This window comes from Oncorhynchus keta, chromosome 28, assembly GCF_023373465.1.
Source record: "Oncorhynchus keta strain PuntledgeMale-10-30-2019 chromosome 28, Oket_V2, whole genome shotgun sequence".
Taxonomy (NCBI): domain Eukaryota; kingdom Metazoa; phylum Chordata; class Actinopteri; order Salmoniformes; family Salmonidae; genus Oncorhynchus; species Oncorhynchus keta.
This window is the reverse complement of record NC_068448.1, coordinates 77251326-77273236: the sequence shown is the minus strand read 5'-3', so window position 1 is coordinate 77273236 and position 21911 is coordinate 77251326. Positions and strand designations below refer to the sequence as shown.

General features: G+C 43.8%; 2 protein-coding genes across 6 annotated transcripts in view; one reads left to right on the top strand and one right to left on the bottom strand.

Moving 5' to 3' along the window:
- Positions 1–265: 265 nt before the first annotated feature.
- Positions 266–3514, top strand: LOC127912919 (all trans-polyprenyl-diphosphate synthase PDSS1-like). Its single transcript, XM_052484015.1, has 6 exons — positions 266–410; positions 497–577; positions 721–834; positions 2118–2198; positions 2520–2861; positions 2900–3514. The coding sequence occupies exons 1-5, from the start codon at positions 309–311 to the stop codon at positions 2658–2660; spliced, it is 519 nt and encodes a 172-aa protein (XP_052339975.1). The 5' UTR covers positions 266–308; the 3' UTR covers positions 2661–2861; positions 2900–3514.
- Positions 3515–3564: 50 nt separating this feature from the next.
- The window catches only part of LOC118372972 (abl interactor 1-like), a 126067-nt gene continuing 107720 nt past the window's right edge, over positions 3565–21911 (bottom strand). For 2 of the 5 annotated variants that reach the window (XM_052484018.1, XM_052484019.1), the window contains 3 exons: positions 19537–19761; positions 6152–6337; positions 3565–5921 (listed from right to left, as the gene is read on the bottom strand). In XM_052484018.1, the coding sequence (XP_052339978.1) occupies positions 5755–5921; positions 6152–6337; positions 19537–19761 (578 nt within the window). In that variant the 3' untranslated portion in view covers positions 3565–5754. Of the gene's footprint in view, positions 5922–6151; positions 6338–12205; positions 12284–19536; positions 19762–21911 lie in introns of all 5 variants that reach the window. The other 3 variants (XM_052484020.1, XM_052484021.1, XM_052484017.1) reach the window with 2 other exon arrangements.

Sequence of the window (21911 nt, the reverse complement as noted above, 5' to 3'; positions counted from 1 at the left end):
TAACAGACAATCACCATTACCTGATCCTTTACTATCTAGAGGTCGTAACACTTCTGATTCTGTAAGGGGAAATGAGTAATGCACGTTTAAGATGACCAAAGTGTATAGGTCTCTTTCTGTCTGTCTCTCTCTCGCTCTCTCTCTCTATTCACAATATATGCAGTCCATTTCAGTTTCGGACACTTTGATTTGTATCTGTCTGTTACTGTCTGTTAATGCATGTTTGTTTAAGATGACCAAAGTGTATAGGTCTCTGTCTGTCTCTCTCTATTCACTTGAGCATATTTACTGACGTTGCAGGTGAATTCATGCAGCTGGGCTCCAAAGAGAACGAGAAGGAGAGATTCAAACACTACCTCGACAAGACGTTTAAGAAGACTGCCAGTCTCATCGCCAACAGTTGTAAAGCTGTATGTGCGTTCTGTCTCCACACACACAATGCAGACTTCCAGGAAGTCACCTGGTTTGTGTTGACTGGTTTCTTGTCCATCTCAAGGTATCCATTCTAGTGAACTCCGATCCAGAGGTTCATGAAATAGCCTTTCAGTATGGGAGGAACGTTGGCATCGCCTTCCAGGTACATTTCAAATATTTAGTTTTGTGCCTCCTGAATCAATGGGTGCCGTTTCTAATAATTTAATGTGCTTATTTTTCCTATTTTTGAGGAATGTATTTAACATTGAAATGTGTAAGTTATTGGTCTGTGTGTCTGTGTCCTAGCTGGTGGATGATGTGCTTGACTTCACAGCGTGTGCCAGCCAACTAGGAAAGCCTTCAGCTACAGACCTCAAGCTGGGTCTGGCCACCGGACCCGTCCTGTTTGCCTGCCAACAGGTGTGTGTGTGTGTCTAAGGTAGTGCACTATATAGGGCATAGGGTGCCATTTGGGATGTTGGCGTTTGACTCACTTGGTCACTGTTGAATAGCAGTGACTGTTCAATATGCGTTGACTGTACAAAACATTAGGAACACCTGCTATTGGGCTGCACCCCCTTTTTGTCTTCAGAACAGCCTCCATTCGTCGGGGCGTGGGACTCTACAAGGTGTCGAGCGTTCCACAGGGATACTGGCCCCATGTTGACTCTACAAGGTGTGGAAAGTGTTCCACTGGGATACCCCATGTTGACTCTACAAGGTGCGGAAAGCGTTCCACAGGGATACTGGGCCCATGTTGACTCTACAAGGTGCGGAAAGCGTTCCACAGGGATACTGGGCCCCATGTTGACTCTACAAGGTGTGGAAAGTGTTCCACAGGGATACTGGGCCCATGTTGACTCTACAAGGTGTTGAAAGCGTTCCACAGGGATACTGGGCCCATGTTGACTCTACAAGGTGTTGAAAGCGTTCCACAGGGATGCTGGGCCCCATGTTGACTCTACAAGGTGTGGAAAGTGTTCCACAGGGATACTGGCCCCATGTTGACTCTACAAGGTGTTCCACAGGGATACTGCCCCATGTTGACTCTACAGGTGTGGAAAGTGTTCCACTGGCCCCATGTTGACTCTACAAGGTGTGGAAAGTGTTCCACAGGGATACTGGCCCCATGTTGACTCTACAAGGTGTGGACAGGGATGTTGGACTCCATGTTGACTCTACAAGGTGTTGAAAGCATTCCACAGGGATACTGGCCCCATGTTGACTCCAATGCTTCCCACAGTTGTGTCAAGTTGACTGGATGTCCTTCGGGTGGTGGACCATTCTTGATACACACGGGAAACGGTTGAGCGTGAAAAACCCAGCAGCGTTGCAGTTCTTGACACAAACTCGGTGTGCCTGGCACCTACTACCGTACTCTGTTCAAAAGCACTTCAATCTTTTGTCTCAAATGTCTCGAGGCTTAAACATCTTTCTTTAACCTGTCTCCTGCCCTTCATCTACACTGATTGGATATAACAAATGACATCCAATAAGGGATCAGAGCTTTCACCTGGTCAGTCTGTCATGGAAAGAGCGTTCTTAATATGTTGTACCCTCCGTGTCGATTCATTTGATTTATTAAGCCAGGATAGTCCACTCGGTAACAACTGCTACTGTTTTCCAGGGAGTCCTGGCTTCACATAATGTCTGATTTGCGTAGTCTGTGACAGTGTGTCTTACCTCTCTCTCTCTCTCTCTAGTTTCCTGAGCTGCATGGTATGATCATGAGGCGGTTCAGCTCCAGTGGAGATGTCGCTCGTGCCTGGCAGTATGTCCAGGAGGTAAGAGGCATTGGGGGTCGCGAGGTGGAGGGACATTGGGGGGGGTCGCCAGGGGAGGGACGCCGGGGACATTGGGGGTGGGGTCGCCAGGGACATTGGGGGTGGGGTCGCCAGGGGACATTGGGGGTGGGGTCGCCAGGGACATTGGGACATTGGGGGGTCGCCAGGGGAGGGAGGGGGACATTGGGGGGGTCGCCAGGGGACATTGGGGGCCAGGGACAATAACACGGTATAGAAATACTATTGGACCTATGATCATGATGCAATTACAACTGACCTGTTTAGAAAGCACCCTGACTCACCCTCCTGTTTGTCCCTCAGAGTGAGGGTGTGGATCAGACCAACTACCTGGCCCAGCACTACTGCCAAGAGGCGATCCGGCAGATCAGCTTGCTCAGGCCCTCTCTGGAGCGGGACGCCCTTATCAGGCTCACCCAGATGGTCCTTACCCGTGACAAGTGAGCCCCCACTTGTCACTTCAGGCAGCTACTTGTACCTGTGGAAGGCCTCCGCATGGGGGTGGGGTGGGAGGGGGGTGATGGGTGGTTGTTTCATCAGGGATATTCACAGTGGGTCCTGATGGAGCAGTGCTTCTGCAGTTTTTTTGGGGTTTGTTTTTGTTGTTAACTAAGATAAAGGTGGAACTAAACTGTGCATACACAGGTTCTTACTAAGATAAAGGTGGAATTAAACTGTGATAGGTTCTTCAGGACTGAGTTCTGAGATGCACAGCTTCACATTACCTATGTCTTCTTCCTTTCCTCTGGGGAAAACACTGAAGGGGTCACAGAACAAAGAATGTTATTGACGTCAGGGGTTTTCAATGCCGACCCTGCAGGAACCTCCTCCCTCCCTGCCTGAGAAAAGGTTTCTGAACCAACCCCCACCTTTTCTTCAAAGGGATTTATAATGGCATGTCAGTGAGGATTTGACACAGACCATCCAAGATCATTGTTTTAAAAAATAATAATAATAATCACTGAATTATTAAATGTTCTGTGTACTGTAACTGCACTCTCCCCCCCCCCCCCACATTGAACTGGCAGATTGTATTTGGTCATCAACGGTTGTTGACATTTTGGTCTCAAGGTTTGGGACGGAATGTCCACTGCAGAATCATTTTAATTCCACGATGAGACCGAAGATGTTGTATCATTGTGTGTGTGTGAAGACATTGCTCGACGATCCGTCCATACCGCACAAATGCCAAACTTTTGTCATGGTGACTCGTACCAATTTAGAGATGCTTCCTGTATCGAGGCCTTAACATCCACAATCACTGTACTCAAATTAAAACACGTTTATTTATTTTTGAAGTCAAGTCTCTATCCTTTTTGTTTTCATTCTCAATCACCACACCACTAGGTTGTAGGATAATTATTTATTATAAAAGGCTGTACATACAACAAAAAAAAACATATATATATATATACACATTAAGGGCGGAGCTTTGATATGGCATCCCAATGAGTTGGAACACTTGTTAGAGTCAACATATACAAGGCATTAGCTGCTATATACTGAAGGGGTTAAACGCAGTGAACTTCTGCGTTGATGGACAGGAAAGACGTGTCATGTAGGAACTGTAACCTTATCAAACCAATGACAACACCAACCTGAATTGTCATGGATGGATCGATAGTCAAACGTAATTCCTGAGAGATGGAGGGGGCGGAGCCTACAGCCATAGATGAGTATGGACAAAATGAAAGAACTTAACCAGACAGACCTGAGTTATAAAACCAAACTATGACTGTTCTAAAGCGATGTGATCTAGTTTTTTTTCTTCTTCTTTTGATCTATGTGAAGACTGAGGTCTGAGATGTCATTTTGATCACCATTATCACAGAATAGTCAAATGGCAACTTTTTTCCCCCAATAACACCATGACACAACCGTTTTGAAAACTAAGCCCACGAAAACGGCATGAAGAACAATGGATCATAATACTGTTCACATATACTTTCATCCCCCCCAAAAAAATACCTACAGATAAATCATTTTGTTCAGATTAGACGTGTACTACAACGTTTCTTAAAATGGACGTGGAACTCGAAATAGTGAAAAGGTGTCATTTACAAACTGAGGAGTCACGACATAATGGTGTTGCTTTTCACTGCGTTACCAGATGAAATAATTTATCATGTAAATGGAATATTCTTAAAAATAACTTAAGAACATTTTGAAAATAAAACCAAGTCGTCCCAGAATGCCTTGTGTCTATGACAATTGAATAAGCCTAAATTGAATGTATTACAACTAAATGGAAGCATAATTAAACAAACATTTTTATTAGATTTTGCTTTACGCTCAGACTTCAGGAATGACTGAAATAAAACAAATAAAAGGTTTTATTCATAAAAAGCAAAATAAGATTTAAAATGTAATATCCAAAATGGATCAGGCTTCTGATAACTTTTGTAGTTTATTGTCAAATCATAAAATAACGCATTTGATTAATTGATTTAAACACTTTATCTAAATATTGAACAATTTGGGCAACAGAGAGAGGCAGAATAGGGCAGTTTGAAGCTATATGAGGTTTTGGGAGACGTCCAGGGGATGACTGAGGGGGAGGACATTCATGTTTGTTAAAATGTGTATGTAAATGTTGAGTTGTCTATTGTTGTTTTTGTATTGTCAAAAAAAGTAAAATAAAATAAAAAATGTAAGTAAATCAAACAGAATATTATGTAGGACATTTGCATGTGTGTGTAAGTCGCTCTGGATAAGAGCGTCTGCTAAATGACTTAAATGTAAATGTGATGTAAATGTGTGTGGTAAGTAGCCTGCTTGAGATACTGCGATTGACAGTCACTGAATTTACTCTACAGACACCCAACAGGCTGCAGCTCACATTATATACAATTAACAGAAAGTAGCACTTCCACTGAAGGTCTACACAAGATCGCCTAATGTTTACATATGCATTACATGCCGTCTGACAGACATCGTCTCCACATAGCTCGTGATAACACTCATAAAGACATTAATACTTCATAAGTGCATGAGAAATGTGTAGTTCAATAGATGAACAGTCAGATGTTATGTCGCGCATATGTAAACAGGAAGAACACGTAAAGGCAGGATGTCCTTCAGCTAACGTTACCCTGGTCTCAAAAGGAGGTGGGTGTCACCTTAATTGGGTAGAATGGGCTTGTGGTAAAGGCTGGAGCGGAATCAGTGGAACGGGATCAAACGCATGGTTTTCCAGGTTTTTCAGACGCCATTCCATTTGCTCCGTTCCACCTATTGTTATGAGCCCGTCGTTCCCCTCAGCTGCCTCCACTGCCTTGGTCTTTGAAAACATCCCTACGTCACAGCCCTTGTGAGTACATCATCAGCATTGTCCTATTCATTCATTATATACTTTATGCCCCTCAACCCACAACACCACCAACAAAATAAAGTAAATAGATATTTTGTATTTTGATTTATTTGCAATTAGTAAGAGACCAAACATTCTGTCACATCTAAAAGCACTTCCCTATCCTTCGTAAGGTCAGGCATCTGTAGTAGAAGCACAATAGAGTGCAGTAGAGTCCCGCCAGTCAGCTTAGTGCATGATGGACTCTACGTAGTTGCCGGGGAACAGGCCCGTGACTCCGCTACTGATTCCCTCGAACCAGCCATCATCGTTCTTCTTAATGATGTAGATGATGGCTCCCTCCATGAAGCTCAGCTCATCGTTTTTATCCGCAGTGTAGTCGTAGATGGCCACCACTGGAGAGAGGAGAGAGGAGGGGAAAATCGTCAGAGGGAGAGACTTCGCAAACTGGATTAGGATGCAATGGGTAAGAAATAGTTGCCTGAAGATTTAACAAATTTACTGAGTGTCAAAATGTGCTTAAGTAGTTGACTAGTTCAGCTTAGTTTAAATACATCTGTGTGAATTGTATGGTAGGAAGGAGAAGTGAAATAGAGTGGTGTCGGTATTGAGCCCTGAGGAACACCTTTCTGCATGTAGCTCTTGGGCGCCCACTGGGGGTCTCCATCGGCATACGAGTCGCTGTACTGAACGACAGCCGCTTCCTCTTCCTCGTAGTCAACTGGTGGCGGTGGAGGAGGGGGAGGAGCTTCATCAAACATGGGCAGGTCATCGGGCGGAGGAGGGGGAGGCGGAGTAGGGGTGTCGGCAACTGCCAAATGGCGATGAGGTAAAGGAAGGGGAGAGAGAATGAGATTAGGAACGCTGCCTGAAACTGGGAGAAACAGTACAATAGCACATTACATTTGGGCTTCGCATGCCACCAAGCCCAACAGTAGAGAAAACCATGCAAAAACCATGCAATCGTGAGAAGAGCAACATGCAGCGGTGTTTGTATGCCAGGCACCGATGGTTAGTCGGTCAGGGACCAAATAAAATGCATGACAGCGAGTTGTCGGCATGCTGATTTTGGTTGTTGTTGACCTTTCTTGATTTTGACCTGAGATTCGTTCCTCCAGGTCACGTGTTCAAGTCACTTGTTAAGAGACGTCATTTGCCACCAGGGTAAAATGCTGCACTTGTTAAGAGACGTCATTTGCCACCAGGGTAAAATGCTGCACTTGTTAAGAGACGTCATTTGCCACCAGGGTAAAATGCTGCACTTGTTAAGAGACGTCATTTGCCACCAGGGTAAAATGCTGCACTTGTTAAGAGACGTCATTTGCCACCAGGGTAAAATGCTGCACTTGTTAAGAGACGTCATTTGCCACCAGGGTAAAATGCTGCACTTGTTAAGAGACGTCATTTGCCACCAGGGTAAAATGCTGCACTTGTTAAGAGACGTCATTTGCCACCAGGGTAAAATGCTGCACTTGGAAACATTCTATTTCCATTGTCTTCCCATTACATTTGAATTCTCGTCTGGTGTTTATTGTACAGTACCAGTATACAGTTCGCACGGCAGTAGATAACTTGTGACTAATCCTAGAGGTTATTGCAGCTCTATAACCGTAAACACACACTGGTCCAATCCCAAGTCGACCTTTAAACCATATGCACCTGTGGAGATATGAGAGGATTTGATTGGAATAAGCAATATGGTGAAACTTCCACCTAGCCTATCAAGGTGCAAGTTGGCGCTACCACCAGACTGCCTGTACCTGTAAAACCTTCTAAAGATCTCCACAAGTGCACAGGGCGTAGGGCTGAGAGCATCATTTGGAAGTGGACCATCCAGGTGTGTGACTAGTTTCAGTAGAGGGCAGCAGAGAACCCTGTCCTCCTATCAGTCATGTTCCAAAGTAACAACCCTGCTCCAATTTTATATGACACCTTGGTGACCCAAGTCCAAGGGAAGAAAAAAAAATTCAGGGAAGATTTCGTAACACTTTGCTTCTGTAAATTATTAAAGAAGAATGACTACAAATAAGTACACCGTAATAAACTGCAGCCTGAATAGTCGGTACGGACCTCTGAATCAGACTCTACGTTTGTGATCGTGGAGGCTTACCTGCATAAATCACACATGACCATTTCTGTATTGTACCAAAGGGGAATAAGAGCTCAGATATTCCCAAGGTTGTTGTTAATCAGAGGATGATATGCCATAATGCCATCAACACCCAGGGTACAAGATGAGTGGGTTCTGTTGTACTCTTTCGATTGGAAATGACAGCCTTCGTACCGTTAAGAAACAGCTATAAAATGGTGTTACTTTAATTCTGCCAGTAACATAAATCTGTCTTAACAATAGCAGGCTAAGCTTCTTTAGAGTTACATGAAAGCATGCAGACTATTTCTCTGTTGATCACACAGTACACACAATATGTTTAGTCCTTCCATATGTTTAGTCCTTCAATATGTTTAGTCCTTCCATATGTTTAGTCCTGTTTAGTCCTTCAATATGTTTAGTCCTGTTTAGTCCTGTTTAGTCCTTCAATATGTTTAGTCCTGTTTAGTCCTTCCATTTGTTTAGTCCTGTTTAGTCCTGTTTAGTCCTTCCATATGTTTAGTCCTGTTTAGTCCTTCAATATGTGTAGTCCTTCCATATGTTTAGTCCTTCAATATGTTTAGTCCTGTTTAGTCCTTCCATATGTTTAGTCCTTCAATATGTTTAGTCCTTCCATATGTTTAGTCCTTCCATATGTTTAGTCCTGTTTAGTCCTTCCATATGTTTAGTCCTTCCATATGTTTAGTCCTGTTTAGTCCTTCCATATGTTTAGTCCTGTTTAGTCCTTCAATATGTTTAGTCCTTCAATATGTTTAGTCCTTCCATATGTTTAGTCCTTCCATATGTTTAGTCCTGTTTAGTCCTTCAATATGTTTAGTCCTTCAATATGTTTAGTCCTGTTTAGTCCTTCAATATGTTTAGTCCTGTTTAGTCCTTCAATATGTTTAGTCCTTCCATATGTTTAGTCCTGTTTAGTCCTTCAATATGTTTAGTCCTTCAATATGTTTAGTCCTGTTTAGTCCTTCAATATGTTTAGTCCTGTTTAGTCCTTCCATATGTTTAGTCCTGTTTAGTCCTTCAATATGTTTAGTCCTTCCATATGTTTAGTCCTTCAATATGTTTAGTCCTGTTTAGTCCTTCAATATGTTTAGTCCTTCAATATGTTTAGTCCTGTTTAGTCCTTCAATATGTTTAGTCCTGTTTAGTCCTGTTTAGTCCTTCAATATGTTTAGTCCTGTTTAGTCCTTCCATATGTTTAGTCCTGTTTAGTCCTTCAATATGTTTAGTCCTTCAATATGTTTAGTCCTTCCATATGTTTAGTCCTGTTTAGTCCTTCAATATGTTTAGTCCTTCCATATGTTTAGTCCTTCAATATGTTTAGTCCTGTTTAGTCCTTCCTGTTTAATATGTTTAGTCCTTCCATATGTTTAGTCCTTCAATATGTTTAGTCCTTCCATATGTTTAGTCCTTCCTTCCATATGTTTAGTCCTTCAATATGTTTAGTCCTTCAATGTTTAGTCCTGTTTAGTCCTTCAATATGTTTAGTCCTTTTAGTCCTTCCATATATCCTGTTTAGTCCTTTTAGTCCTTCCATATGTTTAGTCCTGTTTAGTCCTTCAATATGTTTAGTCTTTCAATATGTTTAGTCCTTCAATATGTTTAGTCCTTCCATATGTTTAGTCCTGTTTAGTCCTGTTTAGTCCTTCAATATGTTTAGTCCTGTTTAGTCCTTCAATATGTTTAGTCCTGTTTAGTCCTTCCATATGTTTAGTCCTTCCATATGTTTAGTCCTGTTTAGTCCTTCCATATGTTTAGTCCTGTTTAGTCCTTCCATATGTTTAGTCCTTCAATATGTTTAGTCCTGTTTAGTCCTTCCATATGTTTAGTCCTGTTTAGTCCTTCCATATGTTTAGTCCTGTTTAGTCCTTCAATATGTTTAGTCCTTCCATATGTTTAGTCCTGTTTAGTCCTTCCATATGTTTAGTCCTGTTTAGTCCTTCAATATGTTTAGTCCTTCCATATGTTTAGTCCTGTTTAGTCCTTCAATATGTTTAGTCCTTCAATATGTTTAGTCCTGTTTAGTCCTTCCATATGTGCCACTCATTCTGTGATTTTTTTGTGGGTGAAATTATACTTAACATACAGTGCCTTCGGAAAGTATTCAGACCCCTTTACTTTTTCCACATTTTGTTACATTACAGCCTTATTCTAAAATGCATTACATGTTTGTTTTTTTGCAATGTAAACACAATAACCCCATAATGACAAAGTGAAAACTGGTTTGAGTAATGTTTGCAAATGTATTAAAAATAAATAAAAAAACAGAAATACCTAATTTACATAAGTATTAAGACCCTTTTCTATGAGACTGTCAATTGAGCTCAGGTACATCCTGTTTCAGTTGATCATCCTAGAGATGTTTCTACAACTTCGTTAGAGTCCAACTGTGAAATTTATTGGATATGATTTGGAAAGGCACACACCTGTCGGTCTATATAAGGTCCCACAGTTGACAGTGCATGTCAGAGCAAAAACCAAACCATGAGGTCGAAGGAATTGTCCGTAGAGCTCCGAGACAGGATTGTGTCGAGGCACAGATCTGGGGAAGGCTACAAAAAAAACCATGTCTGCAGCATTGAAGGTCCCCAAGAACACAGTGGCCTCCATCATTCTTAAATGGAAGAAGTTTGGAACCACCAAGACTCTTCCTAGAGCTGGCCGCATGGCCAAACTGAGCAATCGGGGGAGAAGGACCTTGGTCAGGGAGGTGACCAAGAACCCAATGGTCACTCTTACAGAGCTTTAGAGCTCCTCTGTGGAGATGGGAGAACCTTCCAGAAGGACAACCATCTCTGCAGCACTCCAACAATCAGGCCTTTATGGTAGAGTGGCCAGACGGAAGCCACTCCTTAGTAAAAGGCACATGACAGGCTGCTTGGAGTTTGCCAAAAGGCACCTAAAGGACTCTCAGACCATGACAAACAAGATTATCTGGTCTGATGAAACCAAGATTGAACTCTTTGGCCTGAATGCCAAGTGTCACGTCTGGAGGAAACCTGGCAGCATCGCTACGGTGAATCATGGTGGTGGCAGCATCATGCTGTGGGGATGTTTTTCAGTGGCAGGGACTGGGAGACTAGTCAGGATCGAGGAAAAGATGAACGAAGCAAAGTACAGAGAGATCCTTGATGAAAACCTGCTCCAGAGTGACTCGATGCTGTAATCGCTGCCAAAGGTGCTTTAACAAACCTGAGAAAACTTGAGAGGATCTGCAGAGAAGAATGGGAGAAACACCCCATATAAATCAAATCAAATGTATTTATAAAGTCCTTCGTACATCAGCTGATATCTCAAAGTGCTGTATAGAAACTCAGCCTAAAACCCCAAACAGCAAGCAATGCAGGTGTAGAAGCACGGTGGCTAGGAAAAACTCCCTAGAAAAGGCCAAAACCTAGGAAGAAACCTAGAGAGGAACCAGGCTATGAGGGGTGGCCAGTCCTCTTCTGGCTGTGCCATATACAAGTGTGCCAAGCTTGTAGCGTCATACCCAAGAAGACTCGGGGCTGTAATCACTGCAAAAGGTACTTCAACAAAATACTGATTATAGGGTCTGAATACTTATGTAAATGTAATATTTCAGGTTTTGTTTATTTCATAAATGAGCAAAAAATGTAAAAACATTTTTTTTTGCTTTGTCATTATGGGGTATTGTGATGTCATTATGGGGTATTGTGATGTCATTGTGGTATTGTGATGTCATTATGTGGTATTATGATGTTATTATTGGGGTATTGTGATGTCATTATGGGGTATTGTGATGTCATTATGGGGTATTGTGATGTCATTATGGGGTATTGTATACATTCTCCTGAATAATCTTGGAATGGAGCCACTTTTTACACTATTTGTCCTCAGTATCTGCATAGCGGAGAAAGCAATGGGTGTCAATGGCAATAAGCATCTGTCTGAGAATACTATTTATTAACACAGACAATAGATAAGAGCTGTCTACTGCACAGGACAGACAGATGGGCAGGACAGTTGAGTGAACAGGCACAAAGCATGCTGTGTGTGATTGACAGATAGGGGTTGTTCTACTCAGATTTATGGGAACAGGGTGAGTGATCTGGGGAACAGGGAGAGTGATCTGGGGAATAGAGAGAGTGATCTGGGGAACAGGGAGAGTGATCTGGGGAACAGGGAGAGTGATCTGGGGAATAGAGAGAGTGATCTGGGGAATAGAGAGAGTGATCTGGGGAATAGAGAGAGTGATCTGGGGAATAGAGAGAGTGATCTGGGGAACAGAGAGAGTGATCTGGGGAATAGAGAGAGTGATCTGGGGAATAGAGAGAGTGATCTGGGGAACAGGGAGAGTGATCTGGGGAATAGAGAGAGTGATCTGGGGAATAGAGAGAGTGATCTGGGGAACAGGGAGAGTGATCTGGGGAACAGGGAGAGTGATCTGGGGAATAGAGAGAGTGATCTGGGGAATAGAGAGAGTGATCTGGGGAACAGGGAGAGTGATCTGGGGAATAGAGAGAGTGATCTGGGGAATAGAGAGAGTGATCTGGGGAATAGAGAGAGTGATCTGGGGAACAGAGAGAGTGTGTGCTGGGCCTGTGGACTTACTGTTCTCCTGCACCCTGGCCACAAAGCCTGTCAGAGGTATCTGTGGAGTCAGCTGGGGCATGGGGGGAGGAGGGGCAGCTATAGCCACGGGAAGCACATACCAAACGAAAGAGAGAAATCAAGGATATAAAGTAGATAGAGAGGACAGAGAGAAGGACGAGAGAAACAGATATCAGTCACCAACAATAGATGAAAATATTATCCCGACCCAAGTCAACAGGAAACAGAGTGCCCCTACCCAAGTGAACAGGAAACAGAGTACCCCAAGTCGACAGGAAACCGAGTACCCCGACCCAAGTCAACAGGAAACAGAGTAACCCAACCCAAGTCAACAGGAAACAGAGTACCCCTACACAAGTCAACAGGAAACAGAGTACCCCCGACCCAAGTCAACAGGAAACAGAGTACCCCTACACAAGTCAACAGGAAACAGAGTACCCCCGACCCAAGTCAACAGGAAACAGAGTGCCCCGACCCAAGTCAATACAATACTATCATTGCAACAATTAAGAGACACACACATTGCAAGGTTAGTCATGAGTTTTGTGCACTTCTACAATGAAATGAGTTTAATATGTAATGTGTACAAATCTATTCTTGTGGTTTTTAATTCAGGGAGGCCAGAGACTGAGTCCGGGTTTCCCAAATCTATGCTTGTGGTTTTTAATTCAGGGAGGCCAGAGACTGAGTCCGGGTTTCCCAAATCTATGCTTGTGGTTTTTAATTCAGGGAGGCCAGAGACTGAGTCCGGGTTTCCCAAGGTATTTGATTGTGGTACAGACTGAAGGATTATACAGAGATTAGGTTTGATTGTTGTACAGACTGAGGGATTATACAGAGATTAGGTTTGATTGTTGTACAGATTGAGGGATTATACAGAGATTAGAGACTCGTACATTTCCTCAATGAAAACAATGTACTGAGCAAATGTCAAATTGGCTTTTTACCAAATTACCGTACAACAGACCATGTATTCACCCTGCACACCCTAATTGACAACCAAACAAACCAAAACAAAGGCAAAGTCTTCTCATGCTTTGTTGATTTCAAAAAAGCCTTTGACTCAATTTGGCATGCTATACAAATTGATGGAAAGTGGTGTTGGGGGTAAAACATACAACATTATAAAATCCATGTACACAAACAACAAGTGTGCGGTTAAAATTGGCAAAAAACACATTTCTTCACACAGGGTCGTGGGGTGAGACAGGGATGCAGTTTAAGCCCCACCCTCTTCAACATATACATCAACGAATTGGCGCGGGCACTAGAAAAGTCTGCAGCACCCGGCCTCACCCTACTAGAATCCGAAGTCAAATGACTACTGTTTGCTGATGATCTGGTGCTTCTATCACCAACCAAGGAGGGCCTACAGCAGCACCTAGATCTTCTGCACAGATTCTGTCAGACCTGGGCCCTGGCAGTAAATCTCAGTAAGACCAAAATAATGGTGTTCCAAAAAAGGTCCAGTCGCCAGGACCACAAATACAAATTCCATCTAGACACCGTTGCCCAAGAGCACACAAAAAACGATTACAAACCTTGGCCTAAACATCAGCGCCACAGGTAACTTCCACAAAGCTGTGAAGGATCTGAGAGACAAGGCAAGAAGGGCATTCTATGTCATCAAAAGGAACATAAATTTCAACATACCAATTAGGATCTGGCTAAAAATACTTGAATCAGTCATAGAGCCCATTGCCCTTTACGGTTGTGAGGTCTGGGGTCCGCTCACCAACAAAGACTTCACAAAATGGGACAAACACCAAATTGAGACTCTGCATGCAGAATTCTGCAAAAATATCCTCCGTGTACAACGTAGAACACCAAATAATGCATTCAGAGCAGAATTAGGCCGATACCTACTAATTATCAAAATCCAGAAAAGAGCTGTTAAATTCTACAACCACCTAAAAGGAAGCGATTCCCAAACCTTCCATCACCTACAGAGAGATGAACCTGGAGAAGAGTCCCCTAAGCAAGCTGGTCCTGGGGCTCTGTTCACAAACACAAACACACCCCACAGAGCCCCAGGACAGCAGCACAATTAGACCCAACCAAATCATGAGAAAACAAAAAGATAATTACTTGACACATTGGAAAGAATTAACAAAAAAACAGAGCAAACTAGAATGCTATTTGGCCCTAAACAGAGAGTCAACACTGGCAGAATACCTGACCACTGTGACTGACCCAAATTTAAGGAAAAATTTGACTATGTACAGACTTAGCGAGCATAGCCTTGCTATTGAGAAAGGCCGCCGTAGACAGACCTGGCTCTCAAGAGAAGACAGGCTATGTGCACACTGCCCACAAAATGAGGTGGAAACTGAGCTGCACTTCCTAACCTCCTGTCCTACGTATGACCATATTAGAGATACATATTTCCCTCAGATTACACAGATCCACAAAGAAATCGAAAACAAATCCAATTTTGATAAACTCCCATATCTACTTGGTGAAATTCCACAGTGTTCCATCACAGCAGCAAGATTTATGACCTGTTGCCACGAGAAAAGGGCAACCAGTGAAGAACAAACACCACTGTAAATACAACCCATATTTATGCTTATTTATTTTCCCTTGTGTACTTTAACTATTTGTACATTGTTACAACACTGTATATATATTATATATATATATATATTATATGACATTTGTAATGTCTTTATTGTTTTGAAACTTCTGTATGTGTCATGTTTACTGTTAATTTTTATTGTTTATTTCACTTTTGTATAATATCTACCTCACTTGCTTTGGCAATGTTAACACATGTTTCCCATGCCAATAAAGCCCCTTGAATTGAATTGATTAGGTTTGATTGTTGTACAGACTGAGGGATTATACAGAGATTAGGTTTGATTGTTGTACAGACTGAGGGATTATATAGAGATTAGGTTTGATTATTGTCAAATTGCCAGTTCCTGCTCCTAATTCTAATCTGAATGAGATGATTGTAGCGTTGCCGTACGGCTGTCTGCAACCCTACTGCCCCTGGCTTTCAATGAACCGAGTTACATTCACAAACCGTGGCGTGAATAATATATGCCATTTAGCAGACGCTTTTATCCAAAGCGATTTACAGTCATGTGTGCATACATTCTACGTATGGGTGGTCCCGGGAATCGAACCCACTACCCTGGCGTTACAAGCGCCATGCTCTACCAACTGAGCTACAGAAGGACCACAGAGTGCCACCCATAGAAATATAATCGATGAGGCCTTCGAACCTCTAATCCTGGCCTCTAATCATGATTTAAATGGGGAGGCCCGTTCTACAGACTCTATTTCTATGGTGCCACCATTTTAAAATAAATAGCTGACCTTAGAGATGGTCAGGGTCAAGGGTCAGGGACAAGTGACTCATCACAGCAGGGGTCCCTCTAGCTACAGTAGCATGTTGCAGTTGTCCGCACTGATGTATATTTTGTCTAACAATCATCGACGGCTTGACGTTTCTGTCTGAAATTAAATAAAACATTTTTTTTACGTGAATAGATAAGATAGGGGCCAATATTTCAAATGTTCAAATTCCACCCCTAGAAAGGCTACTGCTAATGCTGTTTTAAAATGTCTGTTAATCTATAGGCTCGAGGTCAGCCCCTGCTAATGCTGTTTTAAAATGTCTGTTAATCTATAGGCTCGAGGTCAGCCCCTGCTAATGCTGTTTTAAAATGTCTGTTAATCTATAGGCTCGAGGTCAACCCCTGCTAATGCTGTTTTAAAATGGCTGTTAATCTATAGGCTCGAGGTCAACCCCTGCTAATGCTGTTTTAAAATGTCTGTTAATCTATAGGCTCGAGGTCAACCCCTGCTAATGCTGTTTTAAAATGTCTGTTAATCTATAGGCTCGAGGTCAACCCCTGCTAATGCTGTTTTAAAATGTCTGTTAATCTATAGGCTCGAGGTCAACCCCTGCTAACGCTGTTTTAAAATGTCTGTTAATCTATAGGCTCGAGGTCAACCCCTGCTAATGCTGTTTTAAAATGTCTGTTAATCTATAGGCTCGAGGTCAACCCCTGCTAATGCTGTTTTAAAATGGCTGTTAATCTATAGGCTCGAGGTCAACCCCTGCTAATGCTGTTTTAAAATGGCTGTTAATCTATAGGCTCGAGGTCAACCCCTGCTAATGCTGTTTTAAAATGTCTGTTAATCTATAGGCTCGAGGTCAACCCCTGCTAATGCTGTTTTAAAATGTCTGTTAATCTATAGGCTCGAGGTCAACCCCTGCTAATGCTGTTTTAAAATGTCTGTTAATCTATAGGCTCGAGGTCAACCCCTGCTAACGCTGTTTTAAAATGTCTGTTAATCTATAGGCTCGAGGTCAACCCCTGCTAATGCTGTTTTAAAATGTCTGTTAATCTATAGGCTCGAGGTCAACCCCTGCTAACGCTGTTTTAAAATGGCTCTTAATCTATAGGCTCGAGGTCAACCCCTGCTAATGCTGTTTTAAAATGGCTCTTAATCTATAGGGTCGAGGTCAACCCCTGCTAATGCTGTTTTAAAATGGCTCTTAATCTATAGGCTCGAGGTCAACCCCTGCTAATGCTGTTTTAAAATGGCTCTTAATCTATAGGGTCGAGGTCAACCCCATGTCTAAATCAGGATCTTTTACTGAAGGAAGCGCGCCATGCCGTCATATATGCTTGGATAAGTGGCTCGTTAGCAGCTGCAGAAAGTCGTGTTATGGAACAGCCGCGGGGTTCATGACATCACTAACAAAAGGAGAGAAGAAAAAGAATCATCTGAAAGTTCCGGGCCATCTCTGGCGTCTACAGCGTGCGGTGTAGAACCGGGACGAGACGCAACGACAAGAAGGGAAGAGTGGCCACAGTTATAAATGATGTAGGGGGACGAGGGTTCTGGCTCATGAGAGAAGCGTCCTCCTCCTCCTCCTCCATTCTGGCCGTGCATCTCAAATGGTACCCTATTGCTTTTATAGGGCACTGCTTTAGACCGGAGCCCTATGGGGAATAGTGTGCGATTTGGGACACAAGACAGTGTCCTCTTAGTGCTTGATGGACCTTAACATTCAATGACAACCCTTTGCACACGGTGATGCCTGTTAACATTGTGACAGTGAGATTTTAACACCTGCCCGGTCTTTCACAGTGTAAGCGAATGGGAGAGGGGAGAGAGGGGGGAGAGGGGAGAGAGAGGAGAGAGGGGAGAGGGGAGAGAGAGGGAGAGGGGAGAGAGAGGGGGAGAGAGGAGAGAGAGGGGAGAGGGGAGAGGGGAGAGGGAGAGAGAGAGGGAGAGGGGAGAGAGAGGGGAGAGGGAGAGGGGAGAGGGGAGAGCCGAGAGAGAGGGGAGAGAGGGGAGAGGGGGAGAGAGGAGAGAGGAGAGGGGAGAGGGGAGGGAGAGGGAGAGGGAGAGGGGAGAGGGGAAGGGGGAGAGAGAGGGGAGAGGGGAGGGGAGAGAGGAGAGGGGAAGGGGAGAGAGGGGGAGAGAGGGGAGAGGGGAGAGAGAGGAGAGGGGAGAGGGGAGAGAGAGGAGAGAGAGGAGAGGGGAGAGAGAGGAGAGGGAGAGGGGAGAGGAGAGGGAGAGAGAGGGGGAGGGGAGAGAGAGGAGAGGGGAGAGAGGGAGAGAGAGAGAGGAGAGAGAGGAGGGGAGAGAGAGGAGAGAGAGGAGAGGGGAGAGAGGGGAGGGGAGAGAGAGGAGAGAGAGGAGAGGGGAGGGGAGAGCCGAGGCGAATCTCAATTCCAACCGGAACACGTGGCTGCCGACAGCTTGACTTCATCACATTTTATTCTCAATCTTCTTTTGAATTTATTTATTTATTTTTCCCATTTTGACTTGATGAGGTTATTGAGTTCAGTCCGCCCTGCACATCACCGGGCCTGCCTGTGTCTGTGTTTCCACAGGAGTTTTAGTGGAAAGGTACAGGACAGAGGACTACAAGTGGACACCTTGAGCTGGGGTCACCCTCTTGGTGGGCTGGCTAGTACATTTGAGGGAACAGGGAGAGAAGAGAGAGGTGGAAATCAACCACTTTAAAGAGGTTGTGAAACACACAAATAAATTGTGATTTTAACAAATCCTCAGATCGTACTTAAAACAGAGGCAGATTGAAAGTACCAGCTGGAGAATCTGAGGACTGGAATATATTCTACGTCAAATGTACAAGACGTTCACTAGAGCACTTCGACAGGAGAGAAATCTGTATCTGGTGCTTTGGAGAAACCACCCCTGACCTCGAGGATGAAACGACTGTGGCGCTGTCACCGGCCTCTGACTACAAACTCTAACCTGCAGAGCCAATCACAGAATAGAACCTGGACGACACTGAAATCAGTCAGTTGCCATGGTGACTGCTGCTGTTTCATTTTTTGTAACTTTAAGCGCTTGTAAGTAAGGTCTTCTTCACCTGTTGTATTCGTCGCATGTGACAAATACAATTTGATTTGAGTGACAGTGAAGTAATTAGCTTCTGGGCCATCCAATGAGAGTGGTAGACTGGATGCTTCATAAATGGCACCCTATTCCCTATGTAGTGCATTACTTTTGACCTGGGTCCATAGGGAAAGTAGTCCATCCATCCATCCATCTATAGTATCTATCTATAGTATCTATCTATCGTATCTATCTATCGTATCTATCTATCGTATCTATCTATCTATCGTATCTATCCATCTATCGTATCTATCTATCCATCTATCTATCTATCGTATCTATCTATCCATCCCCTATCTATCTATCTATCTAGGGGGGGATCTATCTATCTCCAGTCTAATAGGGGGGATCTATCTCTATCAGTCTAATAGGGGGGGATCTATCTATCTCCAATAGTCTAATCTATCTCCAGTCTAATAGGGGGGGGGATCTATCTCCAGTCTAGGGGGGTCTAATCTCCAGTCTAATAGGGGGGGGAATGTCTAATAGAGGGGGTGGGGGGGGGTCTATCTATCTCCAGTCTAATAGAGGGGTGTTGGTGGGGGGGAAATCTATCTCCAGTCTAATAGAGGGGTGTTGGTGGGGGGATCTATCTATAGTGGTCCTTCTGTGGCTCAGTTGGTAGAGCATGGCACTTGTAACGCCAGGGTAGTGGGTTCGATTCCCGGGACCACCCATACGTAGAATGTATGCACACATGACTGTAAGTCGCTTTGGATAAAAGCGTCTGCTAAATGGCATATATTATTATTATTATTATTATCTCCAGTCTAATAGAGGGGTGTTGGTGGGGGGGAAATCTATCTCCAGTCTAATAGAGGGGTGTTGGTGGGGGGGGAATCTATCTCCGGTCTAATAGAGGGGTGTTGGTGGGGGGGAGGATCTATCTATCTCCAGTCTAATAGAGGGGTGTTGGTGGGGGGGGACATGTGTCTTACTTGAGTTCTGGGGGTAGGTTGAGGTTCCCCCGTTAATGTACGGCTGCTGTATCTGCTGCTGCTGCAGGGAGAACTGGGAGGTGACGGACGGCGCCCGGCGGTAGGTGCCCGTGGCCGAAACCATGGAGACTGAAGAGGTGGTAGAGTTGTGCCGTGAGATCTGCCGCGAGATGGTGCCGAACTGGGACATGGGGATGGGGCCAAGACCAGGCCCGGGGGCCACCGCTAGAGTAGAAACACCCAGAGAAAGAGAGAGAGAGAGAAACAGATAGAGGAGGGGAGGGAGAGGCAAAGAGATTGGGAGGGGGACAGAGAGAAGAAAAGACCAAGGGAAAGAAAGAGAGAGAGAGACAGAAAGAGAGAGATTGACAGAAAGACAGAGACAGAAAGAGACCGAAAGAGAGACAGAAAGAGAGAGAGAGAGACAGAAAGAGACCGAAAGAGACACAGAGACAGAAAGAGAGAGATTGACAGAAAGACAGAGAGAGAAAGAGACAGAACCCAGAAAATTAATCAGTGACACCCAATAACAGAGTAGACTTCAGATTTGCAGAGCTGCTCAAAGCAACTGACCCACCAGCATTAAGACCAATCACAGAGACCCAGAGGAGGAGAGGGATGGGAAGGGGAGGGGAATCACCACACACATTCCTGATGGACAGACACACCCCAAGTCATAGGTGGAGTCTCTTCCTGATGGACGTGCCAAGGACTTCCCAGAGTCTCTTCCCGACTACATTGCAGACGTACAACGCCTGGATAGGTATTTAACATATCAGCAAACCATATCAGACATCCACCTTAACCCCGACTGCAGTCGATGACGTGGCACGCAGGCATTGGTCGAAGCAATGCAGGGGAGAATAGACACATGATTTAAGGACAGAAGGAGGTAGTTAAAAGGGGACAGCTCCTTGAACTACTCCTGGGGCTTTCTTTCCACTCGGACTGAGGGATCAATACAACATTCACTATGACAGGCTCATTGTCCATCCTCCCTCCCAGAAGCCTGGAAGGGATGAGAGAGCCAAGCCTATGGGTTCGTAGCTTCAACCCCGCACGCACGCACGCACGCACGCACGCACGCACGCACCCACACCCACAGCCACACCGTGATTAATGGACTGCTGAATGTATATATATATATTATCTGGCTTTGTCTGCTCTTGTCCATATGATGTCTATATGTGATCAGCTACCCAGGAAAGGGCTGAAAATAGCCCAGATTAATATATGTAACCTTAGAAACAAGGTTAATGGAATCAATAACATCAGATAACATTAATATATTATCCATTTCTGAGACTCACTTAGATAATTCATTTGATGATACATCAGAAGCAATACAAGGATATAACATATGTAGAAGAGACATAAATGCTTATGGGGGAGGTGTTGCAGTATATATATATATATATATATATATATATATATAGCAGTATATACAGTGCCTTGCGAAAGTATTCGGCCCGCTTGAACTTTGCGACCTTTTTCCACATTTCAGGCTTCAAACATAAAGATATAAAACTGTATTTTTTTGTGGAGAATCAACCATTAACAATCATGAAGTGGAACGACATTTATTGGATATTTGGATATTTCAAACTTTTTTAACAAATCAAAAACTGAAAAATTGGGCGTGCAAAATTATTCAGCCCCTTTACTTTCAGTGCAGCAAACTCTCTCCAGAAGTTCAGTGAGGATCTCTGAATGATCCAATGTTGACCTAAATGACTAATGATGATAAATACAATCCACCTGTGTGTGATCAAGTCTCCGTATAAATGCACCTGCACTGTGATAGTCTCAGAGGTCCGTTAAAAGCGCAGAGAGCATCATGAAGAACAAGAAACACACCAGACAGGTCCGAGATACTGTTGTGAAGAAGTTTAAAGCTGGATTTGGATACAAAAATATTTCCCAAGCTTTAAACATCCCAAGGAGCACTGTGCAAGCGATAATATTGAAATGGAAGGAGTATCAGACCACTGCAAATCTACCAAGACCTGGCCGTCCCTCTAAACTTTCAGCTCATACAAGGAGAAGACTGATCAGAGATGCAGCCAAGAGGCCCATGATCACTCTGGATGAACTGCAGAGATCTACAGCTGAGGAGGGAGACTCTGTCCACAGGACAACAATCAGTCGTATATTGCACAAATCTGGCCTTTATGAAAGAGTGGCAAGAAGAAAGCCATTTCTTAAAGATATCCATAAAACGTGTTGTTTAAAGTTTGCCACAAGCCACCTGGGAGACACACCAAATTGATTGTAAACCGTCATGGTCAAAACATATAGATTCAATGGTTGTAAAGATGGGGAGAGGTCTAGCTGTAATAAAGAGATGCTCTGCTTTTTTGACAGCACACACCAAA

What these genes read in the sequence shown, in the direction of transcription:
- LOC127912919 (XM_052484015.1), top strand. Translation starts at nt 309, where the DNA reads ATGCAGCTGGGCTCCAAAGAGAACGAGAAGGAGAGATTCAAACACTAC. An exon ending in TCCTGTTTGCCTGCCAACAG is followed by an intron (nt 835 to 2,117) that starts GTGTGTGTGTGT and finishes CTCTCTCTCTAG; the next exon opens with TTTCCTGAGCTGCATGGTAT. An exon ending in CCTGGCAGTATGTCCAGGAG is followed by an intron (nt 2,199 to 2,519) that starts GTAAGAGGCATT and finishes TTTGTCCCTCAG; the next exon opens with AGTGAGGGTGTGGATCAGAC.